At 42.2% G+C, this 11,538-nt stretch overlaps 1 protein-coding gene, 1 non-coding gene and 1 pseudogene across 2 annotated transcripts; all 3 read right to left on the reverse strand.

Moving 5' to 3' along the window:
• Nucleotides 1-1,378: 1,378 nt before the first annotated feature.
• On the reverse strand, nt 1,379-1,485 carry LOC125154861 (U6 spliceosomal RNA). The gene has a single exon (XR_007147954.1). It is a non-coding gene; the product is annotated as a U6 spliceosomal RNA (small nuclear RNA).
• A 3,454-nt stretch (nt 1,486-4,939) lies between these two features.
• On the reverse strand, nt 4,940-5,610 carry LOC125154096 (elongation factor 1-beta-like; annotated as a pseudogene).
• A 3,844-nt stretch (nt 5,611-9,454) lies between these two features.
• LOC125154092 (putative olfactory receptor 1F12P) lies at nt 9,455-10,524 on the reverse strand. The gene has a single exon (XM_047837816.1). It carries the CDS (start codon nt 10,397-10,399, stop codon nt 9,455-9,457), a length of 945 nt encoding a protein of 314 aa, XP_047693772.1. The 5' UTR covers nt 10,400-10,524.
• Between the last annotated feature and the right edge of the window lie 1,014 nt (nt 10,525-11,538).

Genomic DNA, 11,538 nt, shown 5'->3' on the forward strand with positions numbered 1-11,538 from the left:
TTTTTTTAACATTTATTCATTTTTGAGAGAGAGAGAGATACAGAGCATGAGTGGGGAAGGGGCAGAGTGAGAGGGAGACATAGAATCAGAAGCAGGCTCCAGGCCCTGAGCTGTCAGCACAGAGCCTGACACGGGGCTCGAACTCACAGACTGAGAGATCATGACCTGAGCCGAAGTCGGACATTTAACTGACTGAACCACCCAGGTGCCCCTTGGGAAACTTTTAAAAACTGTATTTGTGGATGGAGTAGTGGTCCAAAGGGACCTAAGAATCTTCATTTTACCCAACTCCTCAGATGATAATAATGCACATAAACTTTAAGAATGGTAGCTCCATTGAGTAGAACACTGTGGCTTCACCAGAGCGCTCATTCAAACATTGGAACAGATCCTGAAATTTACTCCCACCAGCCCAGAGCAAGTATGAGATGGCTCTAGGAAGGAACAGCAACGCATGACCTTCCATAGCACAATGTTACTGTACTCCTCTCAGGTTGTAGCCATAACACACAAATTTCTTCAACAATACAGGACAGTTACATCCTGATCTCCCACTAGTAAGGTACTTTGTGAACTAACAGAACCAAATCTGTAAGTTGTTCTGAGATCTGTGTTGGTAAAAGATCTTTAACAGTATTCTTTTAAGTAAACTCTTTGTTCTGTATAACTATAGAGGAGGATTCAGAGTGCATTGAGGGCATTGATGGCGAGACCACTGAAATGATACAGGAGAGTTTGAGAAAGAGCACAGCTTCTGTGACTGAGAATCAGTCCTCATCCAGAAGGCGAGTTCAATAGTAGACTGGATTCTAGATCAAGAAAAAAAAAAAAAAAAAAAAGCCTTCCCTTTTGTTTTTTTTTTTGAATGACGTGTTGTTTCCTCTTATTTTACCTTGACTTCTTAGTAAAATATCTTAAGATGTAATCCTTTTGTGCCTGACTAAAGTGATGTCTTGATTTGTTGAAGGAAAAAGAAGATAAGGGGGAGGAAGATAAGGGAGGGGAAGACTAAGTGCAGGGCCATTTGTAGATCTGGCTGTCACTTTGTTGGAAGAAGCCTTCACAAAGGACACATGTCCTTTAGTATGTAGAGGTAGCAAAAAGAATTCTCCTTATCTTTCTCATTCCACTGGATCTTTTCTCAGTATTTTGTTATTTTATTTTATTTATTTTATTTTATTTTATTTTATTTTATTTTATTTTATTTTATTTTATTTTATTATTTTATTATTTTATTTTACTTTATTTTACTTTATTTTACTTTATTTTACTTTATTTTATTTTATTTTATTTTATTTTATTTTATTTTATTTTATTTTTTATTTTACTTTCCAGTGTAGTTTCAGGTGTACAATTTAGTGATTCACCTATTCCATACAAAAATACAAAATGTTTCACAAATTTGCATGTTATCCTTGTGCAGAGGCCATGCTAATCTTCTCTGTATGGTCCCAATTTTACTATAAGTGCTGTCAAAGTGAGCACTCTTTTCAGTTTTAATATCTATTTCCTTACCACCCTTCCATCCAAACTGTTCCAAACCTACTTTGTTTACGTGGAGCTGACTCTAGGTGTCATCTAAGGGGAGATCCATTCCTATACTGTAATTTCTATAGACCATATCATGGTCAGAATAGCTCCATTCATACAGAACACACTGACATCTCAATATTGGATCATTATTCAATATGTATTATATTACTGCATTTCATTTTCCTTTCCTAATTTAGTAAGTGTAGTAGCAAAAACGAAAAAAAAGTAGTAGACTAACCTCAAGCTAGGGGCACCTGGGTGGCTCATTTGGTTAAGTGTCTGACTTTGGCTCAGATCATGATCTCACCATTTGTGGATATGAGCCCTGTGTCAGGCTCTGTGCTGACAGCTCAGAGCCTGGAGCCTGCTTCTGATTCTATGACTCCCTCTCTCTCTGCCCCTCCCTGGCTCAGCTTGTGCTCTGTCTCTCTCTGTCTCTAAAACATAAATAAACATTAAAAAAGTTTTTTTAGAATAGCCTCAGGCTACAGACAGATAGAAAGACATGCAACTTTTCACCGAAGACGTTTAATAGAGATTTCAAGGTTTGTTTGTTTGTTTGTTTTTATCTCTTAGTTTGAGTGTGGAAAAAATAGAACACTTGTACACTGTTGGTGGGAATATGAAAAGCAAAAGTGCTTTGTAAGACAGTATGGCGTCTCCTCAAAAAATTAAAACTCGAGTTACCATATGATGTAGCAATTCCACTACTGGGTGTAGACTCCAAAGAATTAAAAACAGGGACTGCCATGTTCATAGCAGTGTTATTCACCATAGTCAAAAGGTGGAGGCAACCCAAGTGTCCATCAATGGATGAATGGATAAGCAAAATGTGGTCTTTCCATAAAATGGATTATTCAGCGTTAAAAAAGGGAGGACATTCTGACATGCTACAGCATGGATGAACCTTGAAGGCATTGTGCTAAGTGAAATAAAAGGACAAGTGCTGTATGATTCCATTTATATGAAGTACCTAGAGTAGTCAAATTCAGAAAGACAGAAAGTAGAGGAGTGGTTGCCAGGGTCTGGGAGCAGAAGGAATGGGGAGTTGGTGTTTAATGGGTGGAGAGTTTCAGTTTTGCAAAGTGAGGAGTTCTATGGAGGGATGATGGTGTGGCTGCACAACAGTGTGAATGTACTGTATGCCACTGAACTGAGCACTTTAAGATGATAAATTTACGTTATATGTATTTTACCACTAAAAAAAAAAAAAAGAAATGTGCATTGGCTTTATCAACTTAAAGAATCATTGGTGGTATTGGTAAGAGCAGTTTCAGTGGCATGGTGGGGTGGGGGGAAGCGAGATTCCAGGGTGTTTTGAATTCTCCCTTGAGTTCTAACTCATAGATACTGCTATCCACTTTGAAGATCAAATAGGCATCTCAAACTTATCACAAAACCAACCGCTTGGTTTTCTCTCCACCATCCAAACCTCTCTCTCTCTCTCTCTCTTTTTTTTTTTTTTTTCTCATCTTAGTGGATAGACCTTGCATTCCCTCAGTTGCTCAGGCCAAAAAGCCTACAACACTCTCTCATACCCTGAATCCACACCATCAGCAAATTCTGCTGGTTCTCCTTTCAACCCACACACAGTCTGGCAACTTAATATTACCTCCAGCATGTTCAGGTCCGAGCCACCATCTCTCTTGGACTACTTTAACAGCCTTCTGATTAATTTGCATGCTTCTATTCTTTCTTCTTGATAGTCTCTTCACCATATAAGAACCAGACAATCTTTAGAAAATATAAATAAGATTATCTCACTTCTCTGTTCAGAACTTTCCAAAGGCTTCCCTTCTCAGAATAAAAGCCAAAGACCTTACTTAACTAACAGTTCTTCCTGGAGCACATTGACCAACATGCCAGGAATGCTCCCTCTTAGGGCCTATGCTTTTGTTCTCTTTGTCTGGAACCCATTTTATCAAGACCTTTTGCAACTTTATATCTCTTCTTCATGTGAGTTTCTGTTTTGAAAGACCTTTCCTAACTACCTGTGATATTTTTAAAATGTGTCTGCAAATTCTTTGTCAATTCTTCCCATTAAGAGATAGACTCTATTTCCTTTCCTCTTGAATATTGACTGACCTTAGTGACTCTTAACAAAATACGGAGTCAGTGAGGCTATGTTACTCCTCAGGGTAGGTCATGAAAAACAGTAGTTGGGATGCTGGCCTTGGAACAGAACTGTCATGCTGTGAAGAAGCCCATGTCACACAGACATGCCACACTCCAGCAACAACAGCCCTAACTGTGGTCCTCACTGACAACCAGCATCAACCGTTAGATACATGAGTGGGGAATTCTTCAGGAGAACTCCAGCCCAAGCTTGTTTGTATACAACTGCATGATGGACCCTGAGGGAGCATTGCTGAGATCAACCCAGTCACCCCCAGAAATATGAGAGAGAAAATAAATGATTGCTGTTACTTTTTAAAGATTGCTTTAACTAACATTTATTGACTATCTATTAGTTATCACAGGTTATTTTATATACAAGAACTTGTTTAACCTCTATAGTAGCCCTAGTTAGATAGGCATTATTTATTTTTTATTGTTTTATTATTTCTTTTAAGTAGGGTCCATGCCCAATGTGGAGCTTGAACTCACCACCCTGAGATTAAGGGTCACATGCTCCATCAACTGAGCCAGCCAGGCACCCCAGTGATTGCTGTTATTTTAAGCCACTAAATTTGGGTGTTTTTTTTCTCAGCAATGGACACTTGAAGCACAGACCCTACCACAATTATACTCCTTATCAGTTGCTAGTTCCTGACCTGAATATGTTTTTCTTTTTCTTTATAGCACTTAGCACTTACAGCTTTCTGACATGTGCATATTTGTTGTTGTTGTTGTTTTTTTCCTGTTCTCCTCCCATGCCCTGGAACATTAGCTGCATGAAGGTAGAAACTTTCTTTTGTTTGCTGATATATCAGTACCTATAATATTACCTGGTGCAGAATTGTCATTGGAGCTCAAATTGTATTTGTTAAGTGGATGTAGCTATGGCCCTCTGGTGTGGAAAAGGCATCCACTGTGAACAGGAAGGTATCGGGGTGAAAGGGTTATATAGGACTTGGAAAATGCTATAAAGGAGATATTTATTATTCTCATTATTCTTTTTTTTAAGTTTATTTTCAGAGAGAGAGAGAGAAAGAGAGAGAGAGAGAACACAAGTTGGGGAGGGGCAGGGAGAGAAGGAGAGAAGGAATCCCAAGCAGGTTCTGCACTGTCAACATAGAGCCCCACCTGGGGCTTGAACTCACGAACTGTAAGATCAGGACCTGAGCTGAAATCAAAGTTGGTTGCTTAGCCAACTGAGCCTTCTAGGCACCCCTATTCTCATTCTTTTTTTTTTTTTTTTTTTGTCTTCAAGCTTTTATTTAAGGGCAATTACCTACAATGAACTTCAGATCTTATTAAAAGCAGCCATGTCCATGGACTGCACATAGTCCTCTAAAGCAGTGATCCACTCCTCCAGCATATCTGTTCCAACTTTATCATCTTCCACTACACACTGTATTTGAAGTTTTTTGATTCCATACTCCACTGGAACTAGTTTAGAAGAGCCCCAAACCAAGCCGTCTGCTTGAATGCTTCAGAAGCACTCAGTTGCATATCTGTCTCATCGTCCCAAGGTTTCACGTCTAGTAAGATGGAAGACTTGGCAACAAGTGCAGGTTTTTTGGCTTTCTTTGACTCATATTGTGTAAGGCGTTCCTCTCTCAGCTGCTTTGCTTCTTCACTTTCTTCCTCCTCCTCAGAACCAAAGAGATCAATGTCATCATCATCTTTACTATCTGTAGCTCCACTTCCTGTGATGCATTCCACATTAGCAGGGCCATACTTGCCCAAAGTTTTCTTCACTCCTGGAAGGCTGGTCTTTTCCTTTTCATAAGACTTGATGTGATTATACCAACATAGGACATGATACAAGTTGGCAGGTGGAGGGCCGGAGACTACTTCAAATACTGCCACGTCTGCTTGTGATGGCACATACCCCTCGATGTAGCTCTTGTCTGCAAGGTAGTCGTTGAGCACCTGGAGGCCAGTGGGGGTTTTCAGGTCTCCAAAACCCATGGCGTGAGCTGATCCCAGAACGGGGCTGCAGTGGAGGAAAAGACAAGCGTGGGGAGTGAGTGCCTTGTGCTAAGAGGGAAAAGGGTCTCATTATTCTTGAAGATGCTTCCACTTTACTACTGGTGGTACTTAATAATGCTATTTAAAAGAATGTGGATCCTAGAACTATTTTTTCCTTTCTTCTTGAATACCTTATTTATTATTAATTTTAAAATATAATTTATTGTCAAGTTAGCTAACACAGTGTTTACACTGTGCTCTTGGCTTCGGGAGTAGATTCCCATGATTCATTGCTTACATACAACACGCAGTGCTTATCCCAACAAGTGCCCTCCTCAATGCCTATCACCCATTTTCTCCTTTCCCCCAGCCCCCCATCAACCCTCAGTTTGTTCTCTGTATTTGAGTCTCTTATGGTTTGCCTCCCTCTCTGTTTGAAACTATTTTTTCCCCTTCCCTTCCCCCATGGTCTTCTGTTAAGTTTCTCAAATTCGCATGTGAGTGAAAACATAGGATATCTGTCTTTCTCTGACTGACTTGTTTCACTTAGCATAATACTCTCCAGTTCCATCCATGTTGTTGCAAATGGCAAGATTTCATTCTTTCTCATTGCCAAGTAGTATTCCATTGTATATATAAACCATATCTTTATCCATTCATCAGTTGATGGACATTTGGGCTCTTTCCATAATTTGGCTATTGTTGATAGTGCTGCTATAAATATTGGGGTACGTGTGCCCCTATGAATCAGCACTTTTGTCTCCTTTGGATAAATTCCTGGTAGTGCTATTGCTAGGTCTTGGGGTAGTTCTATTTTTAGTTTTTGGGGAACCTCCACACTGTTTTCCAGCAACTGCACCAGTTTGCATTCCCACCAACAGCGCAAGAGGGTTCCTGTTTCTCCACATCTGCGCCAGCATCTGTTGTTTCCTGAGTTGTTAATTTTAGCCACTCTGACGGTGTGAGGTGGTATCTCAGTGTGGTTTTAATTTGTATTTCCCTGATGACGAGTGATGTTGAGCATTTTTTCATGTGTCAGTTGGCCATCTGGATGTCTTCTTTGGAAAAGTGTCTGTTCATGTCTTCTACCTATTTCTTCACTGTATTATTTGTTTTCTGGGTGCTGAGTTTGGTAAGTTCTTTATAGATTTTGGATACTAACCCTGGATATGTCATTTGCAAATATCTTCTCCCATTCAGTCAGTTGCCTTTTAGTTTTGTTGATTGTTTCTGTTGCAGTGCAGAAGCTTTTTATCTTGATGATGTACCAATAGTTCATTTTTGCTTTTAATTCTCTTGCCTTTAGAGACATGTTGAGCAAGAAATTGCTGCGGCTGAGGTCAAAGAGGTTGTTGCCTGTTTTCTCCTCTAGGGTTTTGATGGTTTCCTGTCTAACATTTAGGTCTTTCATTCACCTTGAGTTTATTTTTGTGTATGGCATAAGAATTTAACACTTTATTTTTTAAATAGAAATTAACAGTCTGATAAGTTCACAGAATTAGGTTTATGCTGCCAAGACTGTAAAGGTGGCTGGGCTTCTGAACTTTTTATAGTTGACCTCTGTGTAGGATGAGGAAGAGAACATCCTTTTCCACTTGCCCCTCAGCAAGCAGTCTCTGGGCCAGGAATAGAGCCAGTCTGCAAAGGTGTTTGCTATGAGAGGAGGATTATCTCATCCTGTGCCCTTCCTTGGAAGAGAGGCCTCTGAGCCAGAGAGCCTTCTCACAGCAGTGAGAAAGGTCAGTTGAAGGTCTTTCATATTTATTCAGCACTGCCCCTCTTTTTTTTTTTCTTGTTCACTTTTTTTTTTTAACCTTGGGTCCAAACCATTGTATTATTCACCATTGTAGCAAAACCATATTAAAGGAAGACCTCCCCTCCATGTTGACATCGGCTTTTCTTCACATCATTTTTATAGGTTTGAGGTGAGATTTTCTTGCTGTTATTGTGGTTTTATGGTCAGAGGCCCAAGAAAGCCTAAATCCTTTCCTGCCAAATCATTACAACTCTTGAAGTTTCCCAAGGAAACACTATGCTCAAAGGACAATAGCAAACTTTGAGCCAGAGTACCACTTTGTGGGTGTCTGAGTTATACTCAGTAACCTCCATCGTGGACTCAGTGATCAAAAGTGAGCTGGAAAATAGTATGGGCCTACCTGCTTCCTACTCTTAGCCCCAAATCTGAATTGAGGATTGTGTGCTCGGGCATGGTGTGGAGAGAGAGAGAGAGAGAGAGGGGTGACTGGGCTTCAAGTGGGGATTCCAGGCAGACCACAAATAGAAGAGGACTAACCAGGGGCCAGGCTAGAAGGAGGGGACTTCATTCCTGGATGCTAACCCTCTAGGGTATACTGCCCTTTATAAAATATGCACCAGTGAACTCCTTAGGCTCTGACCTCCCAGATTGGTAGCTCTTTTACCTTGAAAGGGGAGAGGAAGATATAAAACATATTGGTTAAGACTAAATCATGGGGAGAAAGGATGTAAATGTTTTTTTTCCCAGTGTTTGCCACCATTGTCATGGTCATCATTAGCATCTATTAGCAGCATACTTTTATTGAGTCATTATTTAAAAAACTTTTTTAAATGTCTTATTTATTTTTAAGAGAGAGAGAGAGACAGAGCAGGAGCAGGTGAGTGGCAGAGCGAGAGAGGGACACAGAATCTGAAGCAGGCTCCAGGCTCTGAGCTGTCTGCACAGAGCCCGACGCGGGGCTTGAACTCATAGACTGCAAGATCATGACCTCAGCCGAAGTCGGACACTTAACCAACTAAGCCACCCAGGTGCCCCGAGTCATTATTTTAAACCAGGCACTTGATAAAGTCTTCTGAGGATGAGTTTCTTAAGATAAATAGGAGCTTTTATAAAATTTAAAAATGACCCAACCATCCTGTTTGGAGTGGAGTTGTGGTGAACACTAATCATGCAAAGCCAGATATGAAAGGGTTGAACAGCATTACAATTATATGGTGTTCCAGGAGACAGAAAATTCTCTCAGCTGGGGAGACTTGAGGTGGCTTCATGAAGGGTATGGTATTTTATCTGAGCCTGAAGGACACCTGGAAATTTGATAGAAATGGGCAAGTTGACTCTACTGGAACAGCAAAAGTAGAGACTAAAAAAGCACAGTGTGTTTGGTAGAATGGTGAATTTCAGATGGACTGGAGTCAAATGGCCAGTAACTATGGGGCCAGGACCAGAAGTCAGTGGTTAGGACTTTCTGTGTAATGCTCTATCAAGTTCTACCATACCCCTTGCAGCCTGTCTAGGTGTTCAGCTGAGATATCACTGTAAGCATCCCTAATGCGAGTATACAGAGCTATGGAACCCTACCCAGCAGCATCCAAGGCCAAGAGTGGGATGGCTTTGAGGGCAATCAAGTCTGTCCCCAGAGCTAGATTCAACCCAGAATGTGGGGATGATGGTTGAGGAAGTGGGGATACAGCAGAAGAGTTTAGAAATTGGGATGCATGAAGGTTAAGGATTTGAGGAACAGAGGGTGCATTGGAGCTCTGAGAGGGCATCCCTTTGGCACAGGCTATCAGCACAGGCCACAGATTCTTTTTTCACATGGACTTCTCTGGAAGGTCTGCAGACAAAGCTAATTTGCATCTGTTTATGTGGTTCTGTCTTTAGGGGAGAGGTTATGCCCCTCACCATGTTTGGGCAGTTTGAGCAAAGCCCAAGAAGGAACTTGGAAATTACTTATGGAGAAATGAGAGGACTTCCTGGCCATGGTGACCCAGGACAATTAAGTCTATGTTTCTCTAGCCCTCTATATGTGGAGCCTGTCTCTAATTCATCCCCTTCCCAGCACAAAGGCCGTAAGAGGGGTCTTTGCTGTCACAGCCCACAGGATAAAGCCTTTATACTGAACAGTTTTCTTGTGGCTCCCTTCATGTCCTTGTTTCTCAGGCAGTAAATGAAGGGGTTCAGCATGGGTGTGACCACCATATACATCACTGAAGCCAGTGAATCCTTGTCAGTTGAATGGGATGATGAGGGACTCAAGTAGACCCCCGTGATAGTCCCATAGAAGAGGGTGACTACAGCAAGATGAGAACCACAGGTAGAAAAGGCCTTTTGTTTGCCCTGGGTAGATGGGACCTTAAGCACAGCAGACACAATGTGGGTGTAGGACACAAGAATGGTGAGGAAAGGAATGAGGACAATCAAACCCCCCACCAGCAGAATCATGAGCTGGTTGAGCTGTGTATTGGAACAGGATAGCTGGAGCAGGGGAATGAGGTCACAAAAGAAGTAAGGGATGACGTTGCTGGCACAGAACTCCAGCCGAGCCATGAGGACAGTGTGTAGCAGGGAGTGGAGGCTGGCGATGAGCCAGAAGCTCCCCAGCATCAGGGCACAGATTTGCAGACTCATCATGGTGGAATAGTGAAGGGGGTGGCAGATGGCCACATAACGGTCATAAGCCATTGCCATCAGGAGAAAGTTGTCCATGTTGGCAAGCAAAATGCAGAAGTAGATCTGGGTTAGGCAGCCACAATAAGAAATGGACTGAGTCTGCATCTGGATGTTCATAAGCATCTTAGGGACTGTGGAGGAGATGAAGCAGCAATCCACAAGGGAAAGGTTGCTGAGGAAGAAGTACATGGGTGTGTGGAGGTGGGAGTCTGAACCAATGGCCAGGATGATGAGCAAGTTCCCTGCTGCCCCGACCAGGTACATGACAAGGAAGAGCCCAAAGATCAGATCTTGCCTTTCGGGCTGGCTGGAGAGCCCTAGGAGGATGAACTCAGAGGCACTCGTGTAGTTTTCTTCCTCCATGGTTGCCTGGTCCTGCTGGGAGATAAGATCAGGCACAGGCTATATGGAGCAGGGGGTGGCACCCGTGCCTCCCTTTTTTTCCTCATATAACTCCTCAGCTCACCTCTGGCCAACTCACATCTCTGTTCATTTGGTACAAACTCCAAAGAAAGCTCTCCACCTACCATAGGAAAAGCTTCAACCAGGGAGTCTTATGGTCCCAACAGATCCCAAAGTCAGGGTTTTAATTACTCACTAGCAAAATGCTGCTAATCTGGAACGGTACAAAGCCCCATCTGCCATCCCTCAAAAGAGAATCCTTGTGACATATGGCCAGGTACTCAGTGGTGCCCCCCAAATTTCTGTCATACTCATTTTTTGATCTGAGCAACTGATGTTACCTCACTATTAAATAAATAACCATAGGGGTTCTTTGGGTTCTTTGGGTGGCTCAGTCGGTTAAGCATCTGACTTCAGCTCAGGTCATGATCATGTAGCTCGTGGGTTCGAGCCACACGTCAGGCTCTGTGCTGACAGCTCAGATCCTGGGGCCTGCTTCAGATTTTCTGTCTCCCTCTCTCTATGCCCCTCCCCTACTCCTGCTCTGTCTCTCAAAAATAAACATTTATTATTTTTTTTAATTAAATTTTATTTTTTTAGTGTTTATTTCTGAGACAGAGACAGAGCATGAACGGGGGAGGAAGAGAGAGAGAGGGAGACACAGAATCTGAAGCAGGCTCCCGGCTCTGAGCTGTCAGCACAGAGCCCGATGCGGGGCTCGAACTTCCAGACTGTGAGATCGTGACCTGAGCTGAAGTCGGTCACTCAACCGACTGAGCCACCCAGGTGCCCCTCAAAAATAAACATTTAAGGGGCGCCTGGGTGGCGCAGTCGGTTAAGCGTCCGACTTCAGCCAGGTCACGATCTCGCGGTCCGTGAGTTCGAGCCCCGCGTCGGGCTCTGGGCTGATGGCTCAGAGCCTGGAGCCTGTTTCCGATTCTGTGTCTCCCTCTCTCTCTGCCCCTCCCCGTTCATGCTCTGTCTCTCTCTGTCCCAAAAATAAATAAACGTTGAAAAAAAAATTTTTTTTAAATAAACATTTAAAAATTAAAAAAAAAAGAACTATGAAAACACAGTTTCTTCTTATTCCCAATAAGGTT

The sequence above is a fragment of the Prionailurus viverrinus genome, chromosome E3, assembly GCF_022837055.1.
Source record: "Prionailurus viverrinus isolate Anna chromosome E3, UM_Priviv_1.0, whole genome shotgun sequence".
In the NCBI taxonomy this organism is placed as follows: domain Eukaryota; kingdom Metazoa; phylum Chordata; class Mammalia; order Carnivora; family Felidae; genus Prionailurus; species Prionailurus viverrinus.

What these genes read in the sequence shown, in the direction of transcription:
- LOC125154092 (XM_047837816.1), bottom strand. Translation starts at nt 10,399, where the DNA reads ATGGAGGAAGAAAACTACACGAGTGCCTCTGAGTTCATCCTCCTAGGG.